This window comes from Saccopteryx leptura, chromosome 6 (genome assembly GCF_036850995.1).
Source record: "Saccopteryx leptura isolate mSacLep1 chromosome 6, mSacLep1_pri_phased_curated, whole genome shotgun sequence".
Classification (NCBI taxonomy): domain Eukaryota; kingdom Metazoa; phylum Chordata; class Mammalia; order Chiroptera; family Emballonuridae; genus Saccopteryx; species Saccopteryx leptura.
In genome coordinates, this window is record NC_089508.1 from 90,130,932 (window position 1) to 90,149,157 (window position 18,226).

At 38.9% G+C, this 18,226-nt stretch overlaps 1 protein-coding gene across 1 annotated transcript in view; it reads right to left on the bottom strand.

The window, feature by feature from the left end:
* The window catches only part of SUPT16H (SPT16 homolog, facilitates chromatin remodeling subunit), a 51,178-nt gene that overhangs the window by 12,376 nt on the left and 20,576 nt on the right, over positions 1 to 18,226 (bottom strand). Inside the window, exons 4-19 of the mRNA XM_066388223.1 lie at positions 16,812 to 16,964; positions 15,519 to 15,665; positions 15,084 to 15,235; positions 14,228 to 14,400; positions 8,299 to 8,389; positions 5,886 to 5,959; positions 5,639 to 5,751; positions 3,673 to 3,738; positions 3,467 to 3,562; positions 3,261 to 3,376; positions 2,745 to 2,898; positions 2,220 to 2,347; positions 1,566 to 1,701; positions 1,336 to 1,462; positions 959 to 1,077; positions 305 to 430 (exon numbers count right to left, since the gene is read on the bottom strand). Of these exons, the coding sequence (XP_066244320.1) occupies positions 305 to 430; positions 959 to 1,077; positions 1,336 to 1,462; positions 1,566 to 1,701; positions 2,220 to 2,347; positions 2,745 to 2,898; positions 3,261 to 3,376; positions 3,467 to 3,562; positions 3,673 to 3,738; positions 5,639 to 5,751; positions 5,886 to 5,959; positions 8,299 to 8,389; positions 14,228 to 14,400; positions 15,084 to 15,235; positions 15,519 to 15,665; positions 16,812 to 16,964 (1,971 nt within the window). The remainder of the gene's footprint in view (positions 1 to 304; positions 431 to 958; positions 1,078 to 1,335; positions 1,463 to 1,565; positions 1,702 to 2,219; positions 2,348 to 2,744; positions 2,899 to 3,260; positions 3,377 to 3,466; positions 3,563 to 3,672; positions 3,739 to 5,638; positions 5,752 to 5,885; positions 5,960 to 8,298; positions 8,390 to 14,227; positions 14,401 to 15,083; positions 15,236 to 15,518; positions 15,666 to 16,811; positions 16,965 to 18,226) is intronic.

Sequence of the window (18,226 nt, forward strand, 5' to 3'; positions counted from 1 at the left end):
TGCAGAAGAAAAAAGTACTAGTTAACTATAGCTATCACTTTACTTGTTAATAGCATATCTCTTCAAAAAGTCTGAAATGGTTTTGTATTCATAACTGATACTAATGGGTATACCTAGTTAAAAGCCACCAAACCATTAATTGTAGAGCTGAGTCTGCAACCTTAGTCTAATCCATAAACCACTATACCATACCAGGTCAGCAAATAAATTCAGGGGTTGTTTACAAAATATAACAATTACTGAGCTCAGACCTGGATCACATTCTATTTCATGACTCTGAAAATAAAAACTAAATTTCACAGACCTGCTCAGCATAGAGGTCATCTCGGTCATGCATATGCTGATGTTTCCCCAAATCCGTGGTGATCTCTCCCACTTCTGTGTAAAACTGTACATCTGTGTGCCTCTTCTTCCCAAACATGATGGCGTTCTGAGGGAACAAATCAAAAAGAACAAGAAAATCAGAAGACTTATTCTACACAGCAGATAAAAGGCAAGATAACAACAACAAACAAAATGTGAAAATATAGAAATGTCTATACTAGAAACAACAGCACTTAAGTTAAAATAGTTAAACCATTTCTAAAGTCATCATAAATTAATGACATTTGGGAATGTGAAAGAGGATAGATATAAACTTTAAAAGTACTCCTATGTTTTAGAATGAACTTTGGAGAATATATTGGTAATAAATTGTATCTAAAGCAAAAACTTTCATTTCAGAAAGAGAAATTTGGAGACTTTTTATGTTTTGGTGGTCATTATCAATCACACCAAAGGAACAAACATGCTTAGCACCTTAATATGTCAGGTACTGTGGACTTCGTAAGCATTTTTTATTTAATCTTCTGAATGACCTTATATGATCAGTGACATTTTTCATCACTAATTTAAAGGACAGAGGTTGACAGAAAGATTCTTGCCCAAGATCACATAGCTAGTGAGTAGAAAGGGATACCTTGAGGTGAAAGTGCAAGACAATAATCATTTCTCCATCACAGGGCTGGAACAATGCATGCTTGATGTTATTGTACAGAATATCCACTTTGTCTCCTCGAACAGATGTGAAACGGAAACCTGGGGGGAGGAGTGGAGGAAGCAGTTAATTATCAAGCAGCACCATTAGGTTGGCCAAAAGGCACGGTATTTTTCCTGGCTGATCTGAACAGGGCCAGAGGAAATGACAACTGTACAGAGCTTTCCTTTCATTCTTTTCATAGAGTAACGTGAGTAGATTTCTCCCGGCATTTCCTTGCCATACTGTCTTACCTGACTTGTTATTCCTACAAATGTGCCCCTGATGAAAAGCCCAGGCACATGAGAGATCATCCATACCATTGACATGGGCCTCCAGTGAGCCTTGCATCCTCTTTTGGGCAATGTTTGGACGGATGTATAGATCTTTCAGTTTGGGGTTACTCCGGTTTAGATTGATCACCAAGGAGTCTTGTTTCACGATGCCCTAAGCAAAATGAAAATTAATGTGAATCTTAACGTATCTTTACATGTCCTCCACACCCATGTGTCCTTTTGCAGAAAGATGCTTTGTTTGTGTTCAGACTCACCTCCTTCTCTTTCTCTTCTGCTTCCCGAGTCTTATAACGCTTTTGTACCTCTTTTATAATTCGAAAAGCGTTCTGAAGATTCAAGGCTGGTACTGTCTGTTCTCCGGGTGCCTTTATATTTGAAGCTCGGTATGTACTATAGAAAGGGGAAAGCATTTATATACGTTTCTTCATCAGGCTAGGTAACCTACACTCATTACTATATTTTATAACTGGCTTAACATTTTTAGAAGAAAACAGTCTCACACAATGTCTGGAAAGCTTAAAAAAAATACTTTCCCTTCTTCTCTCAAACAGAGAAGGTTATGGCCTGATCCATTAGATGGGGCACACTTATTTTTCAAATCTGGCATAACCTCCCAAATTATCCCATTCCTCACCATGAAGGAATAGACACCTATGTGGCACATAATTTCCTTGAGATTCTATTGCAAAGCATGTGTAGTAAGTAAAAAATATTTTCATGAGGAGTCCAAATTATGTTTCATCCTCAACATAGTATAAAGCCTGCGAGGTGATCCTAAACAAGTGCTACTGTGGGAGGCTCTGCCATTCACTAGACAGTGGAGGCCACTGCAAAGAGAATGGAATGTTTCTGAGAGTGCCATTCCAGCGAGCAGGGATTCAGGGATGGTTGCTTTCCTGGGAACTCACATTTCCTTGACAAAAGTGGCTTCTGGATTAGGAAAAATGTTGCCCTCATTCCTGCCCAGAGCACTGCCTGGGCAGTAGAAGTTGATTCGCAGGTATGTATAATCTCCTTCCACCGACATACTTATATTCTGTTTGAAAAAAAAAAGCATTAAAATAAACAAATAAGCTGACTGCTAAACCTAGCCTGTAAACCTTAAACTAATAAACTACATTTCTAGCATTTATATGACTGAATGTGCTTCTAAAAGAATCACGAGTTCTCAAAATACTTTATGCCATATGCACAACTACAGGTTTAAATAAGTTCAAGGAAAGAGAAAAATTCTTTTTCTAGATTAAATCATTTAACTTTCTACAAAATGAAAACTGGAAAGAAAGGAAAATGATAGCAGGAGGTGAGTGAGAAGGGTACAGTGTGAAGGAGAAGAGTGGGAGAGATGATTTAGAACAATATTCTAAAGGAAGCCCAATTACTATGTGTTAAGAAGCAGGCTGTAGGGAACCTACATAATTCAATGTTAATACCTTGATCGTGGCAATGTGAAACGGTGTCGCTATGCCAAACACAGGCATTATTACAGTCTCATATTTCTTATCAATATAAATCTTCATTTCCCGAATATGTGGTTCCTTAGGCATCAAAGATGGGTTTTTATAGGATACATTAGATTTGCGAGCTCTGGAGTGAAGATAAAGAAGTTTTGAGAAATTTCTGCAAATCACATATAACCCTGAAACAATCTTACTGCTCAATGCAAACTCTTACTTTTTTTTTTTTTTTTAATTTTTTTTTTTTAAACAAGGGACACATTTTCATTGAGAAGAACTTTTATTTATTTATTTATTTTAGATTTTATTTATTTATCTTAGAGAGAGGAGACACAGAAAGAGAGACAGAGAGAGAAGGGGGGGAGGAGCAGAAAGCATCAACTCCCATATGTGCCTTGACCAGGGAAGCCCGGGGTTTCGAACCAGCGACCTCAGCATTCCAGGTCGATGCTTTTACCCACTGCTCCACCGCAGGTCAGGCTAAACTCTTACTTTTGAATCTGCTGTTCTCCTTTCTGCTCAGTCAATCGCCTCTTTGCCTCCTCATTGAGTTGAGCTGCCAGTTCTTTCTGATGTGCTCTTCTCTTCTCTTCCGCAGTCATTTCATTCTGGAGAAGAAAAAAAAAAATCCAAGCTATCAGAACACGTGAACCATACAAGAAGATATGAGGTCCATGTAGTTTAAACAGTAAACTCACTCGTGTTCTTTCTGTAAGTAATGCTGCCCGAGAACCTCTTCCCAACAGGTCTTCGGCCTCATCTTTCTCCTCTTCCTCTTCTTCTTCATCTTCATTCTATGGGGGAAGAGTCATTATCAGAAATTGGCATTTTAATTTTTTTAGCCAATACTGTTTATCTTATCTCTGTACCCTAACTTCCTATACCACATTTATCCTCTTCCTACCTTTAGAAAAATGCCCACATTCTTTACTTTCTTCTTCACAGAAGTGAGAATAGTGGCTGGGCCATCCTAGAATAAAAAGGAGAAGTCAGATACCTAAAAGAACATTTAAATGAAATACTTCCATCTTCTAACCTAGTATGCACCTGGGCAATGCTATGAACCTCTGAAAACTATAATCTCTGATAATGAATAAATACATTTCTTAGGTCCCATCTCTCGGTAGGAACTATAATCTGGTTGGCAACATTGGGATAATAGTTAAGAATACAGGTGAGATTTGAAATTTGGCTAAATCTCCAATTACCTGTGTAACAACTGGCAAATTAATTAAACTCCTTTCTACCTCAGTTTATTTTTCTGTATACAAAGATAAGGAATCTACTTAACAGAATTATTGTAAGAATTCAGTAAATTAATGCATAAAAGTGCTTAGCTTTAAGAACACTGAAATATTTGCTCTCCTCATCATAAAGGATCAGTTCCTCTCTGATGGGTGGTGGTGCAGTGGATAGAGTGTTGACCTGGGATGCTGAGGGCCCAGGTTTGAAACTCTAAGGATGGCAGCTTGAGTGTGGGCTCATCCGGCTTGAGCGTGAGATCACTGACATGATCCCATGGTCGCTGACTTGGCTGGAGAAGCACATATGAGAAGCAGTCAACAACTAAAGTGATACAACTATAAGCTGATGCTTCTCCTCTCTCTCCCTACCTGTCTCCGTCCCTCTGTCAAAAAAAAAAAAAAAAAAAAAGAAATCTGTTCCTGAGAAGTGAAAAAAGACCAGTCACAGAAAACCATAAATGTACAAACCAGTCAAATCCTTAGGGACAGAAAGTTCATCCAGACCTGCGGAGCTTAGGGGCAAATGGGTTTAGGGTTTTTCTGAAGTGATGAAAATGTTCTAAAATTAAACTGTGATCATAACTCGAACAACTGTGAACATACTAAAAACCAATAAATCACCTGTAAACTTTAAGTGGTTAATTATATGATGTTAATTGAAGCTCAAAAAAGCCATTATTAAAAATAAAATCAGCCTGACCAGGTGGTGGCACAATGGATAGAGCGTTGGACTGGGATGCGGAAGGACCCAGGTTCGAGACCCCGAGGTCACCAGCTTGTGTGCGGGCTCATCTAGCTTGAGCAAAAAAAAAGCTCACCAGCTTGGACCAAGGTCACTGGCTCGAGCAAGGGGTTACTCGGTCTGCTGAAGGCCCGCAGTCGAGGCATATATGAGAAAGCAATCAATTAACAACTAAGGCGCCGCAACAAAAAACTGATGATTGATGCTTCTCATCTCTCTCTGTTCCTGTCTGTCTGTCCCTATCTATCACTCTCTCTGTTCCTGTAAAAATAAATAAATAAATAAATAAAATCAGTCCCATTATTAGAATCAGCTCCTGACATTATCAAGTTCAAGCCACAATGTGATAACAGTTCAGTTTAAATCATTGCCTGTATTTGAACTGCAATCTCTATTCCCAACTGTATTCGTACAGGTTGTCACATGGATTTCTCTCCTTAGCTAGCACTTAACAAAGACTTTTATTTTTTTAAAGGAGAAGAGGGAAGACAGAGAGACTCCTGCACACATCCCAACCAGGATCAACCCAGCAATCCCCGTCTGTGGCTGATGATCAAATCAATCCATCAGTCCTCAGCGCTTGAGGCCAATGCTCGGACCAACCAAGCTGTCCTCAGTGCCCGGGGCCAACACTCAACCAATCGAGCCACTCACTCAATTGCGAGAGGAAGACAAAGAGAGAGAAGGGGGAGAAGGAAGGGAAGAGAAGCCATTGGTCACTTCTCATGTGTGCCCTGACCAGGGATCGAACCTGGGATGTTCACGCTCTGGGCTGACAATCCACTGAGCAAACCAGCCAGGGTCAAACAAAGATTCTGTGAAGTTGAAAATGTCCCATAAAAGTCAATTTATGAGCTCTTAACAGCTTAAGAAACAATACACACCTCATCCACAAGCACTGTGTCACCAATGAATAGGGCATATGTTTTCTCTTCTGGTTTCTTCCCTTCCTTATTAGTCAGGTCTGAGAATCCCAAATTGATGCTGAAAACCATCCCTAAAATAGCAAAGCAGGAATCAGACTATGACTGTAAAAAAGTGAAGAAATGTAGATTTCGCATAGAAAAGAGAGAGATAAAGCTAAGCAAAATTATTCAAATTATTTTCCTATTGTGTGCATGTAAAACTCACCTTTCTTCAGTTTGTACTGATTTTTACTATTAATTACTAAAGAGCCTTCACGGAATTCAATTCCCATTCCAAACCTAAAAAAGAAGAGAAACTTTAGCAATAGGCTAAAAGATTCCACACATATACACATATAAAAGGTTTAGCACAATATACACTGCTCACAAAAATTAGGGAATATTTTATAGCTCCATATTCATTTTGAAATATCCCCTAATTTTTGTGAGCAGTACATTCTTGCGGTCTTTCTCTCTCTCTTACAGAGTTTAAAGTGAAGAAGTAGGACAGAGAGAAGGCTACTACATAGGCAGAGTAGCCACTTTTTTTTTCAGTAAGAATTTATTTGAGCCAAACTGATGACATATACCAGGAAGTAAGATCTCAAATGCTCCCACAACATATTTCAAAAAAAAATTTTAACTGATTGATTTTAGAGAGACAAGGAGAGGAAGGAAGAGAGAGAGAGAGAGAGAGAGAAGCATTCATTTTGTTGTTCCACTTAGTTGTGCATTCATGGGTCACTTTCTGTATGTGCCCTGACTGAGGACTGAACCTGCAACCTTGCTGTTTTGGGATGATGCTCTAATCGACTGAACTAACTAGCCAGGGCTGATATATTCTATTGTAATTTTCAAGATAAGGCAGGCAAACATGTTGAGTGATATGCTGCTGCTGATCAGTCAGTTAAGGAAGAGGATTAGAAAATAGTATTTGCACTTTTATAAGTTGAAAATAATATCCTAATTAAGTACCCCACGTAACATTTATTGTATCAAGTATTCTTTATTTTAGCTTATTCACTCACATTTAAATTTTTATCTCCACCATAAAATCAAGTTAGGTGTTTTCCTATAAGCTTAGTAGAGACTATTAAGGGGTACATTATTAAGACAGTAATAAGATTAAGAGAGGCAATTTTTAGTGGAATGTTGAGAACTAGATTTACTAAGTCACATGGGCTAAGACTTGGTATTAGATCAATACACTTCCTCTTATCCATTAGAGAAGTCCATACCCAAACTAATTTCCATCTAAGGAGACTACCTAAAGCTTTTGTTTCTCAAAATGTCTATGATTGTTTAAGATGTTATCAGTTATTTCTAGGTGTTCAATGGTCAAATACACTTGTGAAACACTAGATTAAATATAAATTCAAACCATTTTTTAAAAACAATAGGACATCTCAAAGTACTTAATTTTTTTCATAACCCAAAATTATTTATTTAATTACATTTTTCAATTACAGTTTACATTCAATATTACTTTGTATTAGTTTTTGGATGTACAGCATAGTGGTTAGATAATATTTCCAGTACTAAACTGACATCATACATAGTTATTACAATATTACTGCCTATATTTTCTATGCTGTACTTTATATCCCCATGACTACTTTGCAACTACCAATCTATACTTCTCAATCTCTTCATTTTTTTCACCCAGTCTCTTAAAGCCCTTCCTATCAGGTAACCACCACTCTGTTCTCTGTAGGAGTCTGTTTCTGGTTTTTGTTTTTTTGTTTTTAATTTTTTTTTAATTTTATTTATTCATTTTAGAGAGGAGAGAGAGAGGGAGAGAGAGAGAGAGAGAGAGAGAGAAAGAGAGAGAGAGAGACACACACAGGGGGGGAGGAGCTGGAAGCATCAACTCCCATATGTGCCTTGACCAGGCAAGCCCAGGGTTTCGAACCGGCGACCTCAGCATTTCCAGGTTGATGCTTTATCCACTGCACCACCACAGGTCAGGCTGTTTCTGGGTTTTTTTGTTCATTTATATTGCTCTTTAGATTCCACATATAAGTGAAATTACATGGTGTTTGTCTTTCTCTGACTTATTTCACTTAGCACAATACTCTCCAAGTCCATCCATGCTGTCACAAATGGTAAGATTTTGTTCTTTTATTTGGCTGAATAATATTCCATTGTATATATGCACCATGGCTTTTTTTATCTAGTTGTACACTGATGGGCACTTTGGTAGCTTCCACAGCTTGGCTATAGTAAATAACGTTCCAATGAACACGGGCGTAAGTATTCTTTTGAACCAGTGTTTGGGTTTCCTCCGATATATAACCAGAAGCGCAACTGCTGGGTCAGAAGGCTCACATTATTTAATTTCCAAATGTGAGCTGTGGCACTCTAAGAGGAAATACACCATGTAATATTTCCCAACATTTGTAATTTAAACCTAGAACACCTACTGGCATCTACTGTATCAGTCTGGAATAATCTCCACCCCATTCCTGGAGCAGAACTTAAATCTTTCTCCCATTCTTTGATAACATTATGTGTCTGGCACATAGTTAAAATTTAACAGTCCATAAGTGTTGGATGAATCAACCTAAGAATATTTTGCCTGACCTCAGCCAGTCATGAAAATTGACTCAGAATGACAATGTACATTCACAGCATCTTACCCTAAGTTTTTGGTAATTTTATTCAGCAGTTCTGGCTTCTGCTTTTTAACCACGTCCATGACAGCATTATACACGTCACATATCTTCACACCTAATAACAAGACAGAAAGAGAACATTAAGTTTCTTCCAGAAAATAAAAAAAACCAAAACCCATTTTAAAATCAACTTTCCGCCAACCTATTATGTCTTCTAAAGCAGTGTTTCTCAAAGTGTGAACTAAGGAATACAGTTCCTTTAAGGAATGGTACGGCTTAAAAATTTCTGTTTTTAAAACCACTCACCCCATGATTTTTATGTATACAATTTGAGAATCCTCGACCTGGGCGACTGTGGAACACCAGGTAGTCTCAGTGAAATAACTTTTTAGGTGTTGATAAATGGCAACACATTTGGAAAACAGGACTACAAGGTAATTACTGTAGAAAGGACTCTGGCCTTAATTTTTCAGAATTTAGGGTATAAATAGAAATGTCAAGCCAGAGTAGTACAGATATGGTAGCCTCAGAAGGGTCTTTATTCTCATCAAACCACACATGACCACGATGTCCAATAGGATTTCTCAAAATTGACTTGAGACGATATATACAGCATGGTGTCTGGAAGCTCTGGGTAACATGGGTACCACCCATAAAAGGTGGTAAATATAAAATTCCATTTTGCCATTTGGGAGTATACAGTCTCAAGGCAGAAAAGATGGTTCTTGCTTAGCAGGGTTGCTATGAGTTGTTCTTACAAACTAAGATTATTCCTATCCAATATTGCATATTCTGTTGGTAGGGATATTAGTTCTCAGAACTTTCTAAATTCTTTCAAATTCAAAAACACATTAAAAGGTTCATATATCATGATCAAGTGGGGTTTATTTCAGGAATGCAAGGATGATTCAACATACATAATCCAATCAATGTGATATGCCACATTAACAATAAAATGACAAAAATCATAATCACCTCAATAGATGAAGAAAAACCATTTGACAAGTTCAATAACCATTTACAAAAACTCTCAAAAATGTGGGTATAGAAGGAATGTATATACTACAGCATAATAAAGGCCACATATGAGAACTCACACCTAAAATCATACTTAATGGTGAAAAATGAAAAGCTTTTCCTCTAAGATCAGGAAGAAGAGAAAGATAATCTCTCTCTCACTTTTATTCAACATAGTATTGGAGGCCCTGGTCAGTTGGCTTAGTGGATATAGCATCGGCCCAGTGTATGGATGTCCTGGTTTTGATTCTCGTCAGGGCACACAAGAAAAGTGACCATCTGCTTCACTCTCCCTCACACTCTCTTTTCTCTCCCATTTCCTCTCTTGTAGCCAGTGGCTCAGTTGGTTCGAATGTGGGCCCTGGGTGCTGAGGATAGCTTAGTTAGTCTAAGCAGGTCAGCTGCAGGCACTTAAAATAGCTCAGTTGATTCAAGCATCAGCCGCAGACAGGGGCTGCTGTGTGGATCCTGGTTGGGGTATGTGTGGGAATCTGTCTATCTCCTCTCCTCTCACTTAAAAAAAAAAGAAAAAGAAAGAAACCATAGTATTGGAAGTCCTAGCCAAAGCAATTATGCAAGAAAAAGAAATAAAAGGCATCCAAATTGGAAAGGAAAAAGTAGAACTGTCACTATTTGCATTTGACATATCATATATAGAAAACCCAAAAACCTGTTAGAATGAATTCAGTAAAGTTGTAGAATACAAAATCAGTATATAGGAATTTGTTTAGTTTATAAACACTAATAAATTATCAGAATTAAGAAAACAATCCCATATCACAATTACATAAAAAATAATAAAATATAAAGGAATAAAGATAACCAAGGACATGAAAGACCCATATACTGAAAACTGTAAGACACTGATAAAGAAATTAAGACACAGGCCCTGGCCAGTTGGCTCAGTGGTAGAGCGTTGGCCTGGCATGCGGAAGTCCCAGGTTCGATTCCCGGCCAGGGCACACAGGAGAGGCGCCCATCTGCTTCTCCACCCCTCCCCCTCTCCTTCCTCTCTGTCTCTCTCTTTCCCTCCCGCAGCCGAGGCTCCATTGGAGCAAAAGATGGCCCGGGCGCTGGGGATGGCTCCTTGGCCTCTGCTCCAGGCGCTAGAGTGGCTCTGGTTGCAACAGAGTGACGCCCCGGATGGGCAGAGCATCGCCCCCTGGTGGGCGTGCTGGGTGGATCCCGGTGAGGCACATGTGGGAGTCTGTCTGACAGCCTCCCCGTTTCCAGCTTCAGAAAAATACAAAAAAAAAAAAAAAAAAAAGAAATTAAGACACAAATAAATGGAAAGATATTCCATGCTCATGCATTGGAAGAATGTCCATACTACCAAAACAATTTAAAAATTAATATAATCCCTATCAATATTCCAATAGCCTTAATTAGAATAAACAATTCTAAATTCATACAAACCACAATGACCCTGAATATCCACAGCAATCCTGAGAAAAAAGAACAAATCTGAAGGTGTCTTGCTCCGATTTCAAACTATATTACAAAGCTACAGTAATCCAAACAGCAAGGTATTATCATAAAACAGACACAAAGATCAATGGGACAGATTAGAAAACCCAGAAATAAACTCACACACATTTTGTTCAACTAATTAATGACAAAGGAGCCAAAAATATACAATGGGAAAAGACACTCTCTCTAATGATGTTGGGAAAACTGGACTGCAACATTCAGAAAAAATGAAATTGGACCACTGTGCTACAACACACACAAATAAGAACTGAAATAAATGACAAACTTGAAAGGAAGACCTGAAATCACAAAACTCCTAGAAGAAAATACAGGGGTGGACAAAACTATATTTATAGTTTTGAGCATACAAAACACAGTTTATACCTGAATTATTGTAATTATGGTATTATTTTCAATAAAAACTATAAACCTCCTTTTGCCCACCCCCTGTATAGGTGATAAGCTTCTTGACATTAGTTTTGGGGATGATTGTTTGAACTTGACACCAGAAGCAAAGGCAACAAAAGCAGAAAAAAACAAGTGGGTCTACATCTAACTAAAAAGTTCTGCACAGCAAATGAACCTTTAACAAAATGAAAAGGCAACCAACTGAATAGGTGAAAATCTTTGCAAATCACATACTTGATAAGGATTAATTTCCAAAATATCCAAAGAACTCATGCAACTCAATAGTAATAAACAATCCAATTAAAAATGGGCAAAAAAATTTGAACATTTTCTCAAAGAAAACATACAAACTACCAACAAGTACATGAAAAGATGCTCAACATCATTAATTATAAGGGAAATGCAAATCAAAACCACAATGAACTATCACTTCATACCTGTTAGGATAGCTATTAACAGAAAGACAAGAAATAACAAGTGTTGACAAGGGCGTGGAGAAAAGCAATCCCTTGTGAAATTTTAAACCCGTGCAGCCACTATGGAAAACACTATGGAAGTTCAACAAAATAATTAAAAATAGAACTGCCATATGATCCAGGAATTCCACTTGCAGATATTAAAAAAAAAGAAAGAAACTACAAAAACACTAATTAGAAAAGATATATGCACTCCCAGGTTCACTGCAGCACTATTTATAATAGTCAAGATACAGAAACAACCTAAGTGTCCATACACGGATGAATGGATAAAGAAGATATGGTACAGTTGATCTTTGAACACCAGTTTGAACAGCATGGGTCCACTTATATGTAGATTTTTTTTGACAAATACTACAAATGTATTTTCCTTATGATTTCTTTTTTTACATGTGACTGAGAGAAAGGGACAGACAGGAACGGAGAGAGATGAGAAGCATCAATTCTTCATTGCGGCACCTTAGTTGTTCATTGATTGCTTTCTCATATGTGCCTTGACCGGGGGCTACAGAATAGTGACCCCTTGCTCAAGCCAGCAACCTTGGGCTTCAAGCCAGCAACCTTTGGGCTCAAGCTAGCAACCATGGGGTCATGTCTATAATCCTACACTCAAACCAGCGATCCTGCGCTCAAGCCAACATGTCTGCACTCAAGCTGGATGAGCCCACACTCAAGCTGGAGGCCTCCGGGTTTTGAACGTGGGTCCTCCACATCCCAGTCTGACGCTCTATGTACTGAGCCACTGTCTGGTCAGGCACTACCAGATCAGGCTCCTTATGATTTCTTTGTAACATTTTCTTTTCTCTAGCTTTACTTTATTGTACAAATATAGTAGATTATGCATATAATATACACAGTATGTGTTTATGATATTGGTAAGGTTTCTGGTCAATAGTTGGCTATTAGTAAAATTTTTTGGAGTCCAAAGTTATATATGAATTTTCAACTTGGAAGGAATTCAGTGCCCCTAAACCCTGTGTTAAGAATTAAGAATTAACACACACACACTAGATTATTATTAAGACATAAAAAAATAAGGCCCTGGCCGGTTGGCTCAGCGGTAGAGCGTCGGCCTGGCGCGGGGGACCCGGATTCAATTCCTGGCCAGGGCACATAGGAGAAGCGCCCATTTGCTTCTCCACCCCCCCCTCCTTCCTCTCTGTCTCTCTCTTCCCCTCCCGCAGCCAAGGCTCCATTGGAGCAAAGATGGCCCGGGCGCTGGGGATGGCTCCTTGGCCTCTGTCCCAGGCGCTAGAGTGGCTCTGGTCGCAGCAGAGCGATGCCCCAGAGGGGCAGAGCATCGCCCCCTGGTGGGCGTGCCGGGTGGATTCCAGTCGGGCGCATGCGGGAGTCTATCTGACTGTCTCTCCCCGTTTCTAGCTTCAGAAAAAAAAAAAAAAAAATTAAAAAAAAAAAAAAAGACATAAAAAAATGAAACCTTGCCATCTGAAACAACATGGATGAACCCTAGTTATAGTACACTAAGTTAATATACTAAGTAAATTAAGTTAGAGATAAATACCATATGATCTCAGTTATATGTGGAAACTCACAAGCCAACCAACCAACCAACGAAGCTCACAGAGAGAACAGGTTGGTGGTTGATACTAGCAGGGGTTGGGAGGTGGGTGAAATGGGTGAAAAGAATCAAAAGGTACAAACTTCCCATTATAAAATAAGTCATGAGGATGTAATGTACAGCATGACATACAGTTAATAATACTGTATTGTGTATTTGAAAGTTGCTAAGAGAATAAATCTTGAAAGATCTCACTCAGGCCCTGGCTGGTTGGCTCAGTGGTAAAGCGTCGGCCCAGCGTGTGGAAGTCCCAGACTCAATTCCCAGTCAGGGCACACAAGAGAAGTTCCTATCTGCTTCTCCACCCCTCCCCCTCTCCTTCCCCTCTCTCTCTCTCTTCCCCTCCTGCAGCCAAAGGCTCCATTGGAGCAAAGTTGGCCCAGGAGCTGAGGACGGCTCCATGGCCCCCACCTCAGGCACTATGATGACTCTGGCTGCAATGGAGCAATGCCCCAGATGGGTGGAGCATTGCCCCCTGGTGGGCATGCTGGGTGGATCCCGGTCAGGCGCATGCGGGAGTCTGTCTCTCTGCCTCCCACTTCTAACTTCGGAAAAATACAAAAACAAACAAAAAAAGCCACAAAAACTCACTCATCACAAGAATGCTAACTAGACTTACTGTGGTGAACATTTCATAACATATACAGATACTGAATCATTATGTTGTTTGTATACCTGAAACAAACATAATTTTGTATGTCAGTTGTACCTCAGCTTAAAAAAAACAAACTTCCTAAAGTGCTCAAGAAGAGTAATAAAATAATAGGTCATGATATTCTATGAGCACCTGGACAAAAGAAGTTTTTATAAACATCACTGTAAAACACAATAACCATTTCATGTCTAAAAGAAAAGTAGACTCAAGAACTAAACACTAGGATATAGAGTTTAGTAAAAACTAATTCTATTTTTAGTATGATAGCCTGAAGAATATAAACTTATATAAATACTAATAATACTTTTGTTACATGATTTCCAAACCTTCTTTTATAAGGCACCTCACCATGTCTTAATTCCTTTAGCAGCTCCTCTTGAAGCTGGAGCAAAAAGGTATAATTTTCTTGAACATCCTGAGTAGGATCAACCATCAAAGTGCGAACAAGGTTGGAGCAGTAAGATTTGAAGCGAATACCCATGGCACAAGTGATGGCCCCAAAATGCATGTGATTCTTGTCACTAGAGATCAAAGAAGAAAGCACTTCATTACCCAAATTAGAAAAGTCCTTAGTATCACTGACACATAATATCTATAATCACTAACTTTCTCTGCTATATTCCAAAGCAGAACCAGATGAAGGACCTAAACTATTTTGTTTTAAATAAATCAATTTATAAAGGCTCTGGAGTAAAATCAGTGACCAAAACTTTTAGGATAAAAATTCAGTAAAAAGTTGAGTTGTATCCTAAATATGCAAAATATATACTAAATTATATTCATTAAATTCTAAAAGTATGGTGGTGAAGAGTCACTCATTCACCAGTCCACTAAGAAGTGAATTAGTTTCTTCAGACTGACCAGGAGTAAAAAGCATTCTGTACAATACTTTCAAAACATTAGAAGGGAATTACATTATAAAACACCTAATAAAATTTTTATGTTTTGGGGTACGTGTTTTATACCTTTTTGCCAAGAATTTTTAATCATCTAGAAAAATACTTACAATCAAGTAAGAAATGAGTAACTGTGAACTCAAGTACTAGAAATATTCATGGAATAAGTCAAGAAGACAATGTAGAGGCAGACTAATAGTCATTCTGTCTCCTCCTACATTTCTGATTTCTGTAATGAGTCAAAAGAAAAACAGGCTGAAGGCTGAAATGCTCTGGCTATTGATTTATTTTGAAGTCCTCATACTTACCTCACCACACTGAACTTGAGATTATAGTTGCCACCACTCTGAATGATAGGAGGATAACACATTTCCACAGTAGAGGGGTCTGCCCCAGCTAGGTATTTTTTCTCTTCAATGGCCTTTTCCACAGACTCAGCAAGTTTGCTGTGGCGAACTTTCTGTAAGTGTACCCAGAAATGAAACAATACTTAATAGAGGGTGGCAAGAAGGAATGACATGACTTTGGATTTTATCATGGAAGACAACACATATCCTGGTATCATTTAGGATGCTATAAAAGTCTTAAAACTACATTGTCGGCTTACAGTTATTTTCAAGGAGAGTGGGCACAATGACACACACCAACTTAATTATCAAAGGAAACTGAAACATACCCAAACACTGCATGGTAGGGACTTACTTCTGCTTCAACAGTAAAAAGACTTTCCCATCTCCATTTACCTCATCTGCATCAACTATTTCCATGACTCTTTCCTTGAAGAATTTATTGAAGACCTCAGAGGTAATGCTGGCTGCTTTCTTCATTAGGTTGAGCTCCCCGTCTTCCTTGACCGCAATGGTATAGGCCACAACTGCACTGATATCTATCTGTAGTCAAAGTGAGAAAATGTTTTGAACATGGACATATAGAATTGCAAAAGAAATGCATCTTTCCCAATGTGAATATTTTAAGTTATGATATTGGGCTATTTAGCAAATGATTTATCAGTAGTTTGAAGAATATCTAAATAGTCTTTTCTTGGATTTATTAAACATCTGAAGTAACTCTTTACCAGGTTATTGTATATATTTTAAGAGGCATTAAACTAATCTATTATTTCTTTAAAATTTTTGTTTATTTATGACACAGAGAGAGATATAGAGAGAGACAGATAGGGACAGACAGGAAGGGGAGAGATGAGAAGCTTCAATTCTTTGTTGCAGCACCTTAGTTGTTCATTGATTGCTTTCTCTTATGTGCCTTGACCAGGTGCCTACAGCAAAGCGAGTGTGCCTTGCTCACACCAGTGACCTTTGGCCTCAAGCCAGTGACTATGGGGTCATGTCTGTGATCCCATGCTCAAGCTGGTGAGCCTGCACACAAGCCAGATGAGCCCTTGCTCAAGCTGCAACCTCGGGGTTACTAACCTGGGTCATCTGCATCCCAGTCCCACACTCTATCCACCAGACCACTGCCTGGTCAGGCAAATTAATGTACTCCCATTTAAATGTAAATGCAAACACCCCTCTCTAGAGGTTTTTGTAAAGCTGAAGAAAGAGGTAAATCAGGGGAAAAAAAGAAACAAACAAACAAAAACCCCACAAAATTTTCCTGGACAAAAGACTTGACTCTTTTAAATAAATCTTTATGTAGTTATTTTTAAACTGGTTTCACAGTGAAAGGAGAGAAAACCATCAATTTGTTGTTCTGTTTATTTATGCATTCATTGGTTAATTCTTAAATGTGCCCTGACCAGGGAGCAAACCTACAAACTTGGCTTACCAGGACAGCACTCTAACCAATTTAGTTACCCGGCAAGAGCTCAACAAGCAACTTTTTAAAGTAGCTGATCTTCTGCACACCTCACTCCTGAGTGAAAAGTAAAATCCGCTCACTGCTTAGCCAAAGGGAATGAACAACAAAAATGCGAATGAATGTATAACTCCCACATTCTCTGCACTATCTGTTAAGGAAGCCCATCATACTTTTGCCTTCTCAACTCTCAATTTGCTTGTTTCCAGGAGTATCCTTACTTTGTCAAAACCCTCTTTGTTGAGGGAGTCATTCCAGCTCTTCATGAACTCTCCAGGGAATTTGTCTTTGCTGAACACTCCAATTTTCTTGCCATTCTTGCTTTCTTTAATGGCTTCAATCATTTTGTCAAAGCTGCTCTTATTACTTTCATTCTATCAGTGTCACAGGGAAAAAGAGGGGTTTGTCAATTGGTTTTAGAATTAGACATCTATGTTCTACTACTAACAAAAAGGCAGAGACAAATGTCCCAAACCCTGGAAATAAATTCTACCTCCAAGCCCTACCTACTTCTTTAAGGCAGACACAAAACATTTAACACAAAATTTCTCTCTCTCTCTCTCTCTTTCTCTATTTAGCGAGAGAGACACACAGAGACAGACAGGAAGGGAGAGAGATAAGCATCAACTTGTAGTTGTGTTATTAGGTTTTCATTGATTGCTTTCTCATACATGCCTTGACTGCAGGGGGGCTCCAACTGAGTCAGTGACCTTTGGGCTCAAGCCAGAGACCATGGGCCATGTCTGTGACCCTGCGCTCAAGCTGGTGAACCCACACTCAAGCTGAGGACCTCAGGGTTTCAAACCTGGGTCCTTAGTGTCCCAGTCTATGCTCTATGAACTGCACCACCACCTGGTCAGGCTCTTTGGACATTTCTACACACTTAAGTAAAGTGCCATATAAGTTGACAAGATTATTATTTTCCAGGAACAGCTAAGAATCTCAAACACATAGGTGAACAATATTCTAAGAAAAAGAAAACTTTGTCAGGTAAGCAGTATGACAAAAAAAGATCTCATTTAATAAAAACTGAAAATAAGCTATATCTAAATTTTCTTAAGGATATATAAAGTCATTTTCTCCAATTAAGGTACTCAGATGAAAACAAACGTAAATTGAAAGTTTTCTGGAGATTGGATAGTTAGTGTTCACCAGAATTTCATGGCCCATTTGTTTTGCAGCAGAACTGACAGAATTATTGAACTTTTTTCTTCTTAACAATAAAAATGCGACAAAACTTTGTAAGCCCTGGCTGGCTGGCTCAGTGGTAGAGCGTCGGCCTGGTGTGTGCAAGTTCCAGGTTCGATTTCCGGCCAGGGAACACAGGAGAAGCACCTATCTGCTTCTCCATCCTTCCCCCTCTCCTTTCTCTCTATCTCTCTCTTCCCCTCCCGCAGCCAAGGCTCCACTGGAGCAAAGTTGGCCAGGGACACTGAGGATGGCTCCATGGCCTTGGCCTCAGGCACTAGAATGACTCTGGCTGCAACAGAGCAACGCCTCACATCAGCTGAGCACTGCCCCCTATTGGGCTTGCCGGGTGGATACCAGTCTAGCGCATGTGGGAGTCTGTCTCTCTGCCTTTCCACTTCTCACTTCAGAAAAATACAAACAAAACAAAACAAAACAAAACAAAAAA